Here is a 19006-nt window from a genome sequence, read left to right as displayed (position 1 = left end):
GAAGTGAACATAAATATTTGAATTATTTCAGTTCAATTTTTCATGCCGGTGCTTCAACCAAGGCCAATGAAAATAGTTTTCAGTATTATTACTTTAATTAACTCTTAAATTCACTAAATTGAAGTGAACATAAATAGGTGAATCGCCTGACATAACGGAATCACTTTGTTTTATCAAAAAAAGCATTGCATGGAATAACTTCACGTGAGAGCAGGGCGTCTCAAACTTTTACCATTTGAGGCGCCCTTTTCCCCTATTCAATGCTTATCCGCGAACTCCACCAGCTCCCCAGAGCTGTTTAATAAAAAGTATTTCCGAAAACCTCACACCCTGACAAAGGCTGGAGGCGCAAAGTTTGAGAACCCGTGTGTTATAGGAATAATCTTTGATGTTCTAAATTTAACGTTTGGATAGAAATTTTGTTTTGTGTAAAACACGTTGCAAACTGGTTCGTCATGTAGAGACTCTATAGTAGTTTCATTTGGTGTAGTATGAGTATACTTGCTTGGTGAACAACGAAACTATAGAGATGTGGTGGATATCTTATCTGAGAGAAACTAAGGATGAATTTTATATATTAGATATATATACTAGCTATAATACCCGGCGATGCCCGGGTTTTCTTCAGTGAGGCTTTATGGATCACGCGATATCTCCCTCTTTCTTTGAGGGACATACAAACCGTGTCTAAGGTAACCAATATGAGGACTTCCTGCGAGGCTCATGAAAGAAACAAATCTAAATTTAAAGAAACGTAGAAATGAATGAATTAAAAGACAATACAGACACATTAATTTTCAGGATTGAGAAGATATAAATAAGAAGTTGAAATCAATGTTATTGCATGGATATCCAACTTAAAAGTATGGCGGCTAATTGTTTCATACTTATTTTCGTGGGCTTCGTATACCTCTAAGCGAATTCAGTATTTCAAAAATCGAGAATTCAATATAATTTTTTTTAAAATTATAGATGTGTCAGAAAACCCCACTAAATTTCCGCATTTCTACAGTAAAATCGACAATTTTAACACTGATTTCTATGGGGATCATCCTTTGCCTTACCCTCAAAGTGATACTGATGATGACGTCCATTCAAAAAGCTTTCATTACTGGGAGGATTGAAAAAAGTGGCAAACCATTATAAAGGCATATACACGTCTTAAACGCATTGCTAGTGCTTTTACGCAAAAATTCGCAGTTCTGCTGACGGTCAAAACAGGAGTAAAAACCAATATATCAATACTAAGTATTTAAAGTTAAATTTAAAATTAAATAGAAAATTATCTGGTGAAATATTAGGTGCGAAATTTTCGGGAGCGAAAGGTACCAGGTGCCAAATGTACCGGAGCGAAATGTCAGAAGTGAAATGTGACGGGGGCGAAAAGACGAAAATGTCGGGGAAGAAATTTCCGAATCCCATCATTTTTATAGATTTTTGAATTTCACTTTTTTTTCTCTCGTCACATGGAACTAATCCAACATAGATAACCACACTGATGTTTGAAAAAGAAGGAATTTGGTTCCTACCGGGCCGTCCTAAATCAACATGTATATAGGTGTACTGCTCATGGATTCTTTTTCTAAAAAATCAACTGCATATATTCAAACTTGTAATTTTTCCCCTATCTCTCGGTCATTTTACATGTATACATTATTTTGTACAGTAATTTTTTTTAAATACCAAAAAAAAGGTTATTTTTTACTCTGATGTACATCTATTATTTAAATTTGTTCCGACACCTCTTATTATTTGGTTTCCTATGCAATTTCACAGGTCGCACTGCCCTAAGGCTAACTGCAGACTACGGTTGATATTATCAGCAACCGTGGAATTTCGCGTAGAACACACACTGCTGTTAGCAACCGGGGTTTTTTTATTTTTTAATGTCACGTGACATCTCGGGATTGGCTAAATTATTTTCGCCAAGTTGAAGTTGGCTACGACTATCATGCAAATTCGTGCTCATAAGTTACATTGCACTAAAACCCCTCTTAACGGGCACCCCCTCTTTTACGGCCAAATAGTAATTTACAGTTGTATAATATATAAAAGTATGTATTTCAAACTCCCCATTAACGGTCACCCCTTTTTCACGGACGAATAGATTTTTTAGTCCTGTCGGTGTCCAAAAAAGACAGGTTTTACTGTATATACTAATAAAAATTTTCAGGTAATTAATTTACATTTAATTGTCTCTAACAATATTTGCCGTTTGAAATTGATTCGGAGTTGAAGAGGTAACCCAAAAGTTGACCGCCCTTTACAATTCGTGACCAAATCGCACAATTTTTTTATATATGATGACTGGCTATTCAAATAACATATTTTGAAGTTTGACATGAATTTAGCACGTTTTTCTTTGTCATTGAAGTAAATTTCCAGTTAACTAAACTTCTAATTATGGGAAATTAATCATAATAATTATAATTTTGGGAAGACCCTCGTGACCAAAAAAACTAAGGAAAAATTATTTCTGTTGATGGTCAGGAAAAAAAATTCAGATAGAAAATCTGAATTAAATTTGATAATTTCATGATTTAAAAACTCTAAAAAATCAAAATTTCATTGTAAACAAATTTTAAAAAACACTATGATACGCATTAGACCTTTTATTTCCCAAAAATATTCATGAAAACATTTATGTGAAAAATATCTGAAAAAAATATTAAACAAAGCATCGCACAAACGCAACGTTAGTTAAAAATGGAATAAAAGAAAACCTCATGAAAATGTTGATGATTGCAACTTCTCATATATATTATACACAGACGTACTGTTCCGAGACAATTCGGTGATAGCGAGTGATCGATTCCCCCTTCCTTTTGGATCCGCACCTGTCCCAGGGAGTTCCAGCGACCGACATTTTTATACATATACTTTGTGCAATAAATTTCGCTTTGACTAAATTCAATTCAATAAGGAGAAAGGGTCTCGCTCTTGGATGAGGGATCCAGGGGTTGTACTATATCTTCATGCTTATCGGGAATCCGATCCGTATCCCCGCCGATTATGACAATATAAGCATGAAAGGGAAATTTCCGTACTAGCGGCATTCTCCCTCCGAAAACAAGCATCGTATTTCTCCGAACATTCGGATGACGATAAGAATAGGGGAGACCCACTTCTTAAGCATCGGATGATCGTATTTTCCACTCGCCATCGCGAGTGGAAAATACGAAAAATGTATTTCTTGGACTTGGAAATTTATTACGATGACTTAAGTGGGGAAGAAAACTGCAATTTCGTCGGCTCTTTACAATTGATTGGACGGATTCAATTAGAAATCCAAGTGTAGTATACAGTGAAACCTCGCTACAACGATACTCGATATAACGATAATTCCCTCTACAGCTATATTTTTTCGAGATTTTTTTTCACGGTATATTTCTCGATGATATAATTATATTATCCTAAAATTATATACATATATATATACATAAAATAAATGAAGCAAAGTAATAATCGCCCACGTCCATCAAAATAGGCAATGGAGGACAATACATTATTATCCCAATGTGATTTTGGTAGTTTCTTATGAAGTACGGCTTAAAAAGAACTTCAATAAGTTAATTAGAATGCTGAAATATCTTTCTGAATAATATTTACACGCTGAAAAATATATTTTAATTATAGAAATAACTCTTTATATAGTCTTATTTTCCATCCTCCCCATTAAAAAAAAAATAAATTATCTAGCCGATAGCCCGCTAACACCCTCCATTTTTGACGTTAAAGAATATGGAAAGAAAACAACAACACAAATGTTCTGCACGTGCATTAAAAATGAATTGCGTTGCCACCGTCGCTGAACAAAAAATTCAGTAAATATATAGTAGTAGTTGTATACCCCCAAGCTTAATTTTGATTGGTCAGTGGTCGATCGGCCAAAGGGAAAAATCGCTTTTCCCTGTGTAGAAAGCGATTTCTTCGATTTTCCCTCTTTCACGTCACGTGACGTTAAGGAGTGAGCCTACGAATAATTCCTTGGTATCGTTTTTCGGATCAATCTTAACGTCATGCTTATGAACCGATGCTTATAATTCGGATCGGATGAGAATAAGCATGAGCAGGTAGTACAGCCCCTGGGGAAAGGTGAGGAGGGGCAGCACGAGAAGAAAATATGGTGCAAAGGGCCATTGGCTAACAAAAAATTTGACAACCACTGGACCATATATTTTCTTTTAATTAAATTTTTTTTTTCAATTTATACAATCATGATATAACGCTCCATAATAATACTAAAAACATCCATCAATGGATCATTAACGGATTCGTTCTGATGAACACAAAGAACCGCGGTAACGAAAACCTTCATAAATACTTCTTCGTTTATCATTTTTCCCGATCAGTTATCAGAATATGATTTTTTCCAGATAGTGCGATCACACGAAGGGAACGTAATGTCTTCCTTACGAAATCATTTAAATGCTTCTTACTAAATCCGTTTGCACACAGATTTATGACTTCGCCACGTGCTGGCTATTCGAATTGCTCTGCCTTTTTTCACGATATAATTTAAATTTCCTGACCACACGAATTATGTTAACGGGCGCATGTTTTTATTGTAAACGGGTGTGACCCTACTGCAACATTGATTCTAATCATCCCACTAATGTAAACATCCCAAAATGCCGTGATCGAATTTTATTCATAATCTTACGAATTTTGTGCTCCATAGATATCATTGCGCTGTGAATCTAAGTCATTAACCACAGGCCCGTGTAAATGACAAGTCCAAGGAAACAAAGATAAAACAGTTAATTAATCTTTAATTATTAGGCTACTATAAAATAAGGGCATTAAATATACGATTTACAAATAGAAGCTAGGATAGTGCATTACATAATTTCAATTTACATGGAGAGTGATAAATGGTTCGTAAAGTCGGAAGTGTGACTTACCCCAAATCCGGTGAAGATCAACTTCACTCTTTCGTTGGTGCCCATCTCACGCTTATCTTGTGGACTTCCACAACCTCTCTGTATCTCTCTCTCTGACTCTCTCAAACTTCATATATATATTTTTTCTTTGGCTATCCGCCTACTCCTACCTATATTCCATAAACTTCATCTCATTCGCTAATTCCGATTTTCTTTCCTAAATTCTTTTTACCGAACTTCTCTTCACTTTACATTATTGGATAACATTTTCCTATGGACATGCGTTTCATTGGCTACTATTATCCCTTTGGTTCGGTTGACGTTCCTGTGGGAACTATTCCCGGAATTCGCAAATCTCCTTTCACCTAATACCATCTGCTCTAACCCTGGACTTTCTCACGCTTTTACATGTATACAAAATTCTGACCAGCTGCAAATATCATTGAAATATGAGCGCGGCCGCTGAATTTTATTACCATATTCTTCTTATACAACTTATACCGATTTCTTTCATAATGTCCTGCACCCTTTATGCGATTCATTTCAGTCCACATATTTATAGATCTGTTTATCGCTACTTTTTATACTACTTCTTCGATTCTGTATTCCTTACGTGCTACGCGCCAAATTTATAGTTTTCTTTCATGATCCATATTCTTTGGGACTCTAACTTCTAACACCTGGATAACACCTGGCTGGTATGGCTTTGAAATACATAATTTCAAAGTCCATCCTTTCATACCATTATTCCTCGAACGATACTATTATTTAACTTTCCTAATTCCTTTACAGTGTAACAATTACTCAAATTTGCCGGCCCTCCGAACTTGCTATCCCGGCCCACTTAACACCCTGTACATATGGCACCGGGGCCGCAACTAGAGAGAAACAGACGGGACTGATGCTAGGGCCGTCCTAATAGTATCATGGGCCCCCGGGTTTCCGGAGGCCCAACCTGGTAAATCCTAAAAAATTTCAACCGGATCTCATTTTTGTGAGGCCTCTCTTCTCTTGAGGCCAATGGGGTGGGCCCATGCGTTAAGACGGCACTGACTGATGCCCCGAACTCCGAGCCAGAGTGATGCGCAAATGTTAATCTTTCATCTCTCCTTCAATATTAAAAGGGGGCGCCAAAATGCGTGCTTGACCCGGCTGACCAGGCATGTCGTTGTGGCCCTGCACATCAGTATGTATGTTGCAAGGTTTAAGGTACATACGGGGCCACAGCTGGATACTTTTCAACTGGAGCTACCATGCTTTTGGCGTCCCCGTGTAAGGAAATGTTAGGAGTGGTTAAAGGGTAATTCGGCGCCCCCTCTAGTTCAACACTCGGTACAGTGGACCCGATCTCCCTAGTTGCGGCTTTGTGTGTGTATGTAAATTAAAAACTGCTTGAAAAGAACGGTAGCTGCAAAAATTGTCTTGTGCACTCTTTGATATTACTTGCCCTATACCACGGAGCCCTTTCCAGTATATAATTTCGATAGCGGAGCCGCGTAGGCCTATTTTTTATTTATTCATCAGAGTTAGACTTATTTTTATTATTCAAAAATATAATTATTTTTTTCAAATTTACTGCCTTTTTTTCATTTTCTTCGAGCGGCCGCGGAGACCCCGGGAGTTCAAACGGAGCACCGGTTGAGAACCGCTGGTCTCTAGATGGTTTTTTTCATTGCAAAAACAACAGATAGACAGCCACATTCATATATACGATACAAAACTACCTATAAGACAGAATAATGAAAGCAATACACTCACAATGCAGCTCTTATTAAGATACTTCCTTCCCCGTTCTTACTTAGGCTTTTAATAAATGATTCAAAAGTTTGATATGAAATTTGCAAATACAAAAATTTATTCCTTCAGATGTCTAGTTATTCTTATTTCTGATAATTTTTTATGAATTTATTAGAAATGGTTGGGCCTCCTGTACTTTTTTGGATGAGGTAACTAATTGGTTTTTTTGCTAAAACATTATAATCGGGATCCAATGCATTTCATTCACGTATTTTAAAATATATATCTCGGTTTTAACGGCGTAATCACGTTTCTTTATGAATGCCATTATAACCGAGTTTTAATGTATGCTCTTGTAGGAAAGCAAAAAAATTCATTTGGTTAGAAAAATTTAATTTTTTCTTCATCGGTTTTTTTATATTGTTATTAGTGCAAGAGCGCCAAACAAAGAATTAGTTTCCGTCGAATGGAAGTTCACCATTCAGTTCCTCGAATTTGTGTCCGTAAGGAGGACATTACGTTCCCTTCGTGTCATCGCACCATCTGGAGAAAATCTGATAACTGATCGGGAAAATGATAAACGGAAAAGTTTTATGAATTTTTTCGTTACCACGGTTCTTTGTGTTCATCAGAACGAATCCGCTAATAATCCATTGATGGATGTTTTTAGTATTATTATACAGCGTTATATCATGATTGTATAAATTGAAAAAAAATTTAAATTAAAAGAAAATGTATGGTCCAGTGGTTGTCAAATTTTTTGTTAGCCAATAGCCCTTTGCACCATATTTTCTTCTCATGCTGCCCCTCCTCCCACCTTTCCCCAGGATCCCTCATCCAAGAGCGAGACCCTTTCTCTTTATTGAATTGAATTTAGTCAAAGCGAAATTTATTGCACAAAATATATGTATAAAAGTGTCGGTCGCTGGAACTCCCTGGGACAGGTGCGGATCCAAAAGGAAGGGGGAATCGATCCCTCGCTATCACCGAATTGTCTCGGAACAGTACGTCTGTGAGACGTACAATGAGACGTTGCAATCATCAACATTTTCATGAGGTTTTCTTTTATCCCATTTTTAAATAACGTTGCGTTTGTGCGATGCTTTGTTTAATATTTTTTTCAGATTGTTTTCATGAAATGAACATTTTTGGGAACTAAAATGTCTAATGAGCTTTATAGTGTTTTTAAAATTTGTTTACAATGAAATTCGATTTTTTTAGAGTTTTTAAAACATGAAGTTCTTAAATTTCATTCCGATTTTATACATGCATTTTTTTCCTCACCATCAAAAGAAATAATTTTTTTCCTTAACTTTTTTGTCACATTTCCCAAAATTATAATTATTAATTTCCGTTAATTAGAAATTTAGTTGATTGTAAATTTACTTTAATTGCAAAGAAATACGTGCTAAATTCATGTCCTATTTTTTGAAACTTCAAAAATATGTTATTTGAATAGCCAGTCATCATATATAAAAAAATTGTGCGATTTGGTCACGAATTGTAAGAGTGGTGAAAAATAGGTCAATTTTTGGGTTGTCTTTCTTGAACTCCGAATTAATTTCAAACGACAAATATTGTTACAGAAAATTAAATAATTTAATTACCTGAAAGTTTTTATTAGTATATACAGTAAAACCTCTTTTGCGGACACCGACAGGACAAAAAAATTCGTCCGTGAAAGAGGGGTGACTGTTAATCAGGGGTTTGAAATAAATACTTTTATACATTATACAACTGTAAATTATTATTTTGCCGCAGAAGAAGGGGGGGGGGGTGACCGCATCTGAGGGGTGACCGTTAAGAGGGGTTTTACTGCAATGCAACTTATGAGCACGAATTTGCACGCTAACTGCAGCCAACTTCAGCTTGGCGAAAATAATTTAGTCAATCCCGAGAGATGTCACGTGACATTAAAAAATAAACTCTGGTTGCTAAAAGCAGTGTATGTTCCTTGCGAAATTCCACGGTTGCCGATAAGATCAAACGCGCCGGCCGATCCGTAGTGTGCAGTTAGCCTTACTCTTCGCTGCTGACACCAAACGCACAGCTCTCAGATCAACTGATAATAAAATTCCATTTGCTTTCAATACATATCGTATATACTTATGGATGAATCAATGAATAGAATTCAGTATGTACTTGTGAGGGGTGTTATTTACAATGTGTTCAAAGGTTTCTGTGAAACGGTTTATGTATTACGAGGCACACACCTATCTGACTTTTTATTTCTCTCTGAATACACAGCTAGTCATATACAAATACGGATGTACAAAACCTTCCCCAATTTAAAAGAATTCCAATTATTAGGATTATTCTTGGAATCAATTAATCAAGTTAGTCAAAGTGCAACGGGCGCGGATAATAAATAATCATAGAAAGTAGTATAAAATCATATCGCAAAAGGAGCAATCAGAAATTTTATTGATCAAGGATTATATGACAGAAGAGCAGAGCACCCCATTGCGCTTGGGCAGTTCAATACACTCAGTCCAATTCGCTTTTGATCACTGTTGAAGATGTTTAAAATATCTCCGGGACTTGATTAGATTTGGGATTCATCCTGCTCCTCGTTTACAAACATTCATTACATATATACGCTCTCGCGAAGGAAAATATCTCCTCTAGCTTAGTGGTGAGAGCACTCGTCCGGCAATCGAAGGACCCGAGTTCGACACCCGTAGAGACAGACATGAGTTTTTTTCCTTCCTTAAAAAAAATCAACATCTCAAATATTAAATATCTTCACAACATCCAATTTTCTGTATATCTTGCATGTACCAATTCGTTAGAGGTTCAAAGGAGTATGGACGAGGTTCATGTATGGTTTAGTAGTAGTAGTGCGCTTGACAGCTGGTTCATCACGTGACACCGAAGTAGAGAGCATAATTTGAATGTATCTGCTCGTGGAGACTGGACTAATAATGTCTCGCGTTGCATATTCACGTGAAAACAGAGCAGCACTTCCTGCCCAAGTGTTTATTTGAGGAGCAATTAAAACAAAGATTTTTTTCTTCTGCACAAATTCCTTACGTGCAGCGACCCTCAGATTTTCCTAAGTAACACAATTCACGACAGAATGGTTGAACACTTTACGTCAGATAATCTAGATGTAGCCGTACCTTTGGACTTCACTTCAGGTGCGGAATCAACTGCCGTATTCTCGATGATCTCTCGTTGAGGAAATCCATGAAGCACTGGAAAGTTGGAAATTCTTTATCGAAGGTTCTCTCAAACCACAATCGGCGAGTATCAGCGTCAACCTTTTGGAGATGTATCAACCATACGTCTGGGCTGACGGCCCCATCACCAAGAGAGTGTGGTTGTGTGGGAGAGTGGAAAATAGTGTTGGAGTCTATATACAACACATATGTTGGTAATAGTGATAAAATATCAGATCTCAATAAAGTTTGATAAATTTTGCTACATTTATCAAATTTACCAGTAATTATGCATAATTCTCAAATTTTCAATCCATAAATATCATGATCGATGATAAATACTTTATATAATTTTTAATATTATGGGAAATGTGTGAGAAGCTCTAATCGGACAAAATGTAACTGCACAGGAATATAAAAATCATTATTAACCGCTGCTGCGTCTGTTTTTTTCTCACACACTTCAATTATATGTAAAAAAAGCCAACATTACAGAAGCGAAGTCAATTTTTATTATTTACTGTGCATTATCTGATCACTATTATTTTTTTATTTGACCACGAAGTAGCTATGCGATGCATGTACCGTACCATGCGCATTTTGCCATGAAACTAATTCAAGTAAGCAAGTATATTATATAAATTATTGTTAGTCTTGTAATGTTAGCTTTACTTAATGCAAACATAACGATGACTCATTTATTGCATTAACCATGGATTGACGATTATACATAATGACTTGCAAATGTGATGAATTCGCGGTATGTGAGTAAAATTTATCAAACTTACCGAAATAGCCGATGATCAATATAATAACAACTCTTTAGCGCTTTCACCATAACATAGCCACTTTTTGTCGAAGGTGGCAGGGCTCCATCCCCGTGGACGTGGAAAGAATCTTTGATTCGAATCATATCGAATAATTAAGTATGAATATGTTTCGGTTTTTTACTGCAGGATGACTCAAAAAGCATTATGTATTTATCCTTTCTTTGCAACCATGTTCACATTTCCTTAAATGAACTCCGCCATTTTTTCAGGCTAGAGTCTTTCTAAAATTTCTTTTCCTCTTCCCCCATCTGGTTAACAACATGTTGTTATTAATTTTTAGCTGGGCGCTTATTGGTCAGTGGTGAAATTCCCCAAAACGGAAATTTTTCTTCCTGTCCATCGTCACGTGACCTTGAGAATTGCCTTTGACAATCGCATCGTCGTTGCATTCGGAGCTCGATTCTTAAGGCGCTTCTTACGAATCGATTCTTACATATGGATGATCGGTTATTAAGAATCAGAAGGTGGGTATATCCCCTGTTCTTAAGATTTCGAGAAATAATCTTTAGTTTTTACAGATGCATCAAAATTTTACTAAGTGACTGTGTTTTTATCCCAAAAGGATGAGAATAGTCATTTCCTACCTGTGGCTTATGCAATAAGGAACTTGAATGTGCGGAGATAAATTATGACGTAGCGGAAATAGTATAGTGTATGTCTGGAAAACAAATCCCCCCAAACACAGTCTATGGAACCGCCCCTACATCTAAGGGGTTCATAAGTGGAGGGTAGCGTTCAAAGGTTATATGAGGCAATCATCACTGAGTCAAAACCGCTGAAGCTATAAATACGAAATTTTGTCATAATTATATTTTATAGAGACTCACTAAGATAGATTTCTAAAAATTCAACCCCCAGGTGTCATGAGGGCTTCAAATGTTATATTGGGAAATCATCGCCGAACAATTTTAGGGATTACCAAATCCATGCGAGCAAAGACACGAGTCCTCGCAGTCCTTTATAATTATAGTTCAAGTTTTCTGGGAGCCTGCACTCTTAATTGAACGAAATGAGATGAAGTTTCATTCACGATATCTAGATTTCACGAGAATCTAGATTTCCTGCACCGCCTAAAGGTCTGGACACACATATCCGCACCGTGCCAGGACCGTAGCTCGGGCGTCAGTTGGCCGTGGCTCGGCTCGTTCCTCTTCAGACCACACCTTTCCGTGTGTTGCCCGTGTCGCTGCCGTATGCTGACTACGAAGCTGTGTCGATTGCTTCAAGTCTTTAACGCAGCCGGTTCGGTGTAATCAAAATGTTCAGTAAATTAATTAACAAGAGTGATTTGGATATAATAACCCTAGCGTAAATTAACAATAATTAATTGTTCTAAACATTTCTGTAAATAATCTATACATATATATAAATTTTTTATTTTGGATTGATCTCCGATAGATTTTTTGTATGTGACAAACCCGCAAAAAAGGATAGGATCTATTTAATGCAGCTGAAAATAAAAAGACGGCCATTTGCTTAGTTTGACTGTATACATTCTCGTTTATAGTTTGGAGAGAGGAGATTATTTACGGAGTGATAAAAGGGGAGAGAGAAAAAAAGAGTCATATAGAAATTAAAACAATCTGTGGGGGAGAACGGTACTCTCTTCCTCACCTACACACTCGTTTTTATTCGGAGTCAACGGCCATCATAAATATAATCATCTGTAGGGGCAGGTGGTGTCAAATTCCGATAACACCTCGGAGAAGTGTATCTCAGCTCAGTAGGAGCATATTGTACGAAAGAGTGAGCATATCTTTGTGTGTGTGTGTTCGCGGAATCTTCTAAACTGAAAATTGGCTGCTCTGCAGATGGCAAATGGATATTAAAATCAATAACAATTGGGGTGTTTAGTTTGCCGGGGCTTGATTCAATGATAAAGCCTCACCAGTATTCGATAGTAATTTAAAGCACTCATTGCCAAAGGCCCAGTCGCTGAAACACCTTTGTCAGATATTTAGCACAAAGGTGCTCGACTTTTTGGAAGGTGTGGGCCACTTCATTGTTTTGAAATATTTCGCGGGCTTCTTAAGTTATCCAGAAATGAGTCTCGATCCTCCAAAATTATCTAAAAAGAAGTGGCACGTGCCGCTTAAGTGATCTGCAAGCGTGCCGCGGGCCACTCGAGAGATCTGGAAATGTGCCACTAACCACTCAAATAGGATAATCTGCAAATGTATCACGATCCACTTAAGTGAACTGGAGGTGTGCCGTTAGTCGCTCAAGTGATTTTGAAATGTGCTTGAGACCACTCGAGAGCCTTGTTTTGTTTTTTGTTGTCACGGGCCACATCAAATGCTTCCGAGGGCCGCATTTGGAGCACAGGACATGGGTTAAGCATTTATGGCTTAACATGTTGCATCTGATGTGAGTACCAAATTTAAAATGTCTCCTATATTTTCCCATAAGAAAAACCCCAAAAATTTTCGAACCGTTTTCTATTTATATATATAATTTATGTTAAAACCAAAACAATGATTCATTTATAGAGCATCGGAAATTAAACCCAGTTAGTTTTCCAAGTTTACATTATTACTTTAACAAAAATCTCCCCGGCAAAATTTCGTTATATGCTATGTGAAACATAATTTTAAACTTTGTTTTCCCATCAAAGTTGTGAAAATGTTTATCCATATGTTTTCTACATATTACGCTAGTACCACCGAAGCAAGGCCAGGTGCGTCTAAACAATTTCGGGGCACGAAAAATGTTTAGGACACCCCCTCTCTTTAACAAGATTTCATATATTTTGTGGGAAGAGGGAATCGGCATACTGAATATACACGAACGCTAAGAAATTCCCCCATACAAAAAAAAAAAAATAACTCTACAAATGTGAATTAACACAAAAATTAAGGAAAACTTTAGAATCGATGGATTAAAAATAATTGAAAGAAATTATTTCAGTACCAATGAAAATTCAGAATTAATGAAAGAAATAATTTCGGAATAGATTAAAATTTAGAATTAACGGAAGAAATAATTCCAGAACTATTGAAAATTCAGAATTAATAAAAGAAATAATGCAGAAATTGATTGAAATCAAGAAATAAATGGAATTAATAATTCAGCAATTGATGAAAATTGAGAAGCGACATAAAATAAATGAGCTCTCTCTCCTCTTTTATAAAAAAATCTGCGCTCTCTCTCTCTCCCGAGCCCGCACCGTCACCGTAAAAATATAAAATAAACTAGTTGGTGACGGTGCGGACGCGGTGCGGTGACGGTGCTCGGCTACGGTGCGGATATGTGTGAACGGCTGCATTGCTTAGCAAAGAATTATTCTTTGACCGTGTGGTGACCTACACTCGGCCGACGCACGTGTCGGGCACGGTGCGGATATGTGTGTCCAGACCTTAATCATGTCTGATTTTATCTGTATCGGTCTGCCATTTTTTCCTGCTACGCAATTCATATCACCTCACATTGAAAAATAATCAGATTTTCATTTTTAGGAATTGTTGGGAGGGGATGAATTGGAAGGGGGGGGGAGCAGCGGCGTCAAACTTTGGTCCCGCAAGGTTACAATTTTTGTCTCGAGCCACCCCTAATTTCAGGGGTTACGTTTGTTTCACTTACTTTTTTTTGTAACATGTTTGTATGAGTCATTCTTTTCGCTGTATATTAGGATTGTCATTATTGCGTCAATGAGACTGATACTGGTTGCACTCTTAGTGAGACTGTTTGCCGTGCCGGTTCAGGGGTTATTTGAATGGTCGCCACTGTATGTAAGATGAGAAAGACGGTTGGTGTTGAAGTCGAGTGCGTCGAATTTGTGTTTTTCAAGTAAAATTGTTCATTACTCACGTTGATTGGGGGTCAATATGAAAAAAAAATCCCCTTAGACCAAAGTATGTTTTATGAATACTGTATCGATTTGTATAAGACAGTCTATTAATAGGAGTCAGTCTGTTGATATAATTGTAAATAAATAGTGAATGGATGTGTTCACTTACATTTCACCTTCCGAAAGCGGTCCAATGTATTCAATTGATAAGTCAGATTCCATAGCGGAATACATATTAGCTAGGTGACATCTATACATAAGAGATCCTTCGTAGCTTCTTACCAAATAATAAAGTTTATGTTCATCAAAATCCAAAGTTAGCCCCATCACTGGAAAAATGTAAGAAAAAATCATCAGAAAAAAAAATTAAAAATATGTCTCGTAATTCACAAAATAGAGCTAGTAAGTTGGAGAGAAAAAGCACAAACAAATTTCAGAGAAGCGTGTCACTTACAAAGAATAGGTGTACGCAGGATTTTTTTCACGACCCCCGAAGGTAAGCTATTCCATTCATTGGCAACCCTGTTCGAGTAAAACTTCCTGCCACACCAGAACCTGGAGTTTTTCCCTTACTAAACGATACTAGTGTCCCCTTGTAAAAGCAGTTGCTTGACGGTGTTTTAAAAACTCCTTTTCAATCCTACCCATCCCGTTGAAAATTTTAAATACTTTCGATCCCATCTCCGATATCTACCTTCTCGAATGGTAAACATACCGTATATACTCGTGTATAAGCCGAGTTTTTTTGTGGGAAAATTCGTTCCTAAAGTGGGGGGGGGGGGTCGGCTTATACTCGGGTCAGTTTTTGAAGAGAAAATATCGATCCCCCGCAATCAATAGTTATTTTTGTAACTATAGATGGCGCTAATAAATAGTAGTGATAGATGGCATTGCAAATCATCAGAGTGATTTTTGTAGCTATAGATAGATGGCGGTTGTGTTAGTAGTGTTAGTACTTTTCGGGTTAAATCCACGTGGTAATTTTTTTCCCCAGGCAGTACAAGTGTGTGTCGTGATTACCCACAGAAAAATCATTGATCTAGTGTTGTATCAGTAAGTGTCGACGATCAAAAATGGAGAAAGCTAAAAGATTTGCGTATGATGCGTCTTTCAAACTGAAAGTTATCAAATTCGCCGAAGAAAACAATAACTGTGCTGCAGCTCGGACATACAACGTCAATGAGAAACAAGTGAGAGAATGTCGGAATATGAAAGAGAAAATTTCAGCCATGCGGAAGACAACAAAAGGCTCTTCGAGGAAAAGTATCGGTTTTCCCTGAACTTGAGAAGGAATTGAATGAATGGGTGCTACACCTCAGACTGAAAGGTACAATCGTGACAAGGACAGCCATTCGTCTGAAAGCATCGAAACTAGCTGAGAGTGTTAAATTCAAAGACACAAATCCAGAAAAGTTCTATGCATCCTCAGGTTGGTGTACTCGTTTCATGAACCGTTTCGACCTGTGCTTACGCCAGCGAACAAAGATCGCACAAAAACTCCCAGAAGAATTGGAAAGCAGAATTGAATCTTTCCAGAAGTTCATAATTGAACTGCGAAAAAGACATGGATTTGAACAGTCACAAATCGGTAATATGGACGAAACCCCGGTTACTTTCGATTTTTCAAGCAATAGAACTGTTGATGAACTCGGAAAAAAAACCATCTTTGTTAGAACAACTGGGCACGAAAAAACACGATTTACGGTCGTGCTATCGTGCATGGCCGATGGAAAGAAATTGCCTCCAGTTGTGATTTTTAAAAGGAAGAAAATTCCTCCGAACATGAAGTTCCCACCAAGAATGATCGTGAAAGCCCAGGAAAAGGGCTGGATGGATGAAAAAGGCATTCTACAATGGATCCAGGAAATATGGAACAAAAGACCCAGAGCAGTGTTCGAGAAACCGGCATTATTGGTATGGGATATGTTCAAACCCCACAGAACCGATAATGTCAAAGCCGAGGCAAAGAAATCGAAAACATCATTGGCTTTAATACCAGGTGGGCTAACGTCGATTTTACAGCCTTTAGATGTGAGCATTAACAAGCCTTTCAAAGACTATTTGAGGCATTTGTGGATCGAATGGATGAGTTCCGATGATAAAGAAACTACAAAAAGTGGTGCATTGAAGAAACCTAATATTGGCCTAGTGTGCCAATGGGTACATGAGGCGTGGAATTCTGTTTCCACCGAAATTATTATCCGCTCCTTCAAAAAGTGTTGCATCAGCAATGCGATGGACGGAACTGAAGATGATATCCTGTTTGAAAGTGACAATGGCGATGACAGCCTAGATGAAAACGAAGATGCCGCACCCTATGATGATCTGATGGATTACGATGAGCTTGGAGACTCAGAAAAAACGGCTTAAAAAGTTTGAATCATTTTCTATTGTAAATTTCCGTAAGCTATTCATTTTGCTTGAAAATATAAGAATTTTTTTTCTCTGAAATGCACGGAATTTTTGGGGTCGGCTTATACACGGGTTTTCAATTTATTGCGGTTTTGGTGGTCCTGAAGTGGGGGGGTCGGCTTATACACGAGTATATACGGTATTCAAGAAATCAAATCTCTCTTCATAGTTGAAGCCTTGTATGCCAACAAGAGCACACATAGCTCTTCTTCACACATCCCTTCAACCAAGTCTATGTCCCTCTGTTGGCATGGTGCTCAAAATCTTACGGCATAATCCAGTTCAAGAAGAACTGAGCCTCGGAAAAGTGGAAAAATCACTTTAGGAGAACGCGAAGAGACCATTTTGGGAATGAAACCGAGCATCCTATTCGTTTGTCTTTTTATTACAACGGTCAGAAATCCTAAGCCTTTCGTCAATGAGAATTACCAAATTGGTGACCCTAGTTGTATCCGGGATATAATGATACCATTCAACTCGTAAGTGAAACGGAGTTGTTCGACCTAAAATGAGCAGCACTTAACAACAATGAAAGTCATGATGCTCCATTCACACTAGAACAGCAGGAGCAGTCATTTTGAGTATATTTTTGATTTTGAAAACTCTATAATCTTGATAGTTTTTGACGTACACATTCAATTTTGGTTTTCATTATTTCTGTGCTTGTCACTGTGTGCAAAAATTTGAAAATATTGAAGATTTCATTCATGACAAACCAAAATTGAGTGTGTACGGAAAAAACTATCAAGATTGCCTTCAAATTTTTGTACACAAAGACAAGTACAGAAATAATGAAAACCAAAATTGAGTGTACGTCAAAACTATCAAGATTATATAGAGTTTTCAAAATCAAAAACATACTCATCAAAAACATAGACCATCTGTCTGGGTGTAAAACTTGTCATCGAAACTGAAGGCAGTTTGTGAGATACATGTGAAGGTGAGATTGCAAATTTCTTCTACTTCGGGCTGTGAAAAATTGTGGGTTTTAAGTCATCTTTCTAGACAACTGATACTACCACCTATGGGAATGTTCGTAAACATTGACACTACGTCGAAAGACACCATGTTGAGTTGTTTGGGTTCAATTGTACGTATTATTTGAGAGAAGCAATATGAATTTCTAACTGTATTATTATTTGACTTAGTGAGTGGAGAGAGAATTGGGACAAGGAATTTAGCGAGCTTGTATGACGCTGTGCCAATGTTAGAGACTACGGGACGGAGAGATAGTGTTGGTTTGTGCACTTTGGGTAGGCCATAGATCCGTGACGAAATGGCGTTTGATGGAATTACGCTCTTTTTTGCATGCTCGGGAAGAGAGACACTGGTTTTTACCACTTCTTTCAATTTTCTCAAGTGAGAATCAGATGGATCTTTCTTTAATTCTTTATAAGGACCACTCAAAATATGTGATGCCATCAAATCCGAATATTGCTCTTTAGACATTATCACAATTTGCCCACCTTTATCTGCTGTAGATATTACGATATTATTATCATTTTGCAGTTGTTTGATGCTTCGACGTTCGTCCGGTGAGTAGCCTACAGTGACCTTCTTGTTGTTCTTTCGCTCATTATCCACCAAAATGTTGGATATGAGATGTCTCAGGGTGTCTTTTTGTTCAGGTAGAATCTTACTGCGTGAAACTGACTTCTCTATAGGGGCAATGAAATTGATTGGGTTAAATTTAGGTTTTTCGCAGAAATTAATTCCCAGTTCCAAGGCTTTAGTTTGCATTTCTGTCAATTGGTTGCCAGTTAAATTAAGTATTTTAGCTTTATTAACTAATGCAGACAAGGAAACACTATTAGATTTTAATTTGGAAAATTTCTTGTTGAGGTTGTCCTGATGACGTTTGGTCTCCTTCACAGTTCGCCAGTATGAATTTTGCCCTAAGCTAGGGGATAATGGCGAAGCACAGTGAAAGCCCTCGCGTTGAGCTAATTCCAAATGAGACAAATACAAGCGTTCCTCGACGGAGGCTAGTGCACTCCTAAGATCTTGGATGAGGCAACGAAGTATAATAATTTTACTGCGATTAAGGCCTTTGTTTACATGGGGGGGGGGGGGGTTCTCTCTAACGAGCAGGACAAATTCAAAAATTTCGGGGTGATCCCCGACGACTTACATTTCAACAGGAACCGAATCCTATTCAGCAGGCGCTCACGCTTCCTTCGTAGCTGCGAAACGATG

General features: G+C 37.4%; 1 protein-coding gene across 5 annotated transcripts in view; it reads right to left on the bottom strand.

The window, feature by feature from the left end:
• Positions 1 to 19006, bottom strand: part of sev (receptor protein-tyrosine kinase sevenless) — a 1896734-nt gene that overhangs the window by 800994 nt on the left and 1076734 nt on the right. For all 5 annotated transcript variants that reach the window (XM_089239534.1, XM_089239532.1, XM_089239533.1 and 2 more), the window contains one exon: positions 14568 to 14727. In XM_089239534.1, the coding sequence (XP_089095660.1) occupies positions 14568 to 14727 (160 nt within the window). The remainder of the gene's footprint in view (positions 1 to 14567; positions 14728 to 19006) is intronic.

This window comes from Pholcus phalangioides, unplaced genomic scaffold, assembly GCF_987345545.1.
Source record: "Pholcus phalangioides strain wild (caught in Gottingen) unplaced genomic scaffold, Ppha-v1.0 ptg000011l_1, whole genome shotgun sequence".
Taxonomy (NCBI): Eukaryota; Metazoa; Arthropoda; class Arachnida; order Araneae; family Pholcidae; genus Pholcus; species Pholcus phalangioides.
Note: the sequence above shows the minus strand (reverse complement) of the source record. Positions and strands in the feature narration are given on the sequence as shown.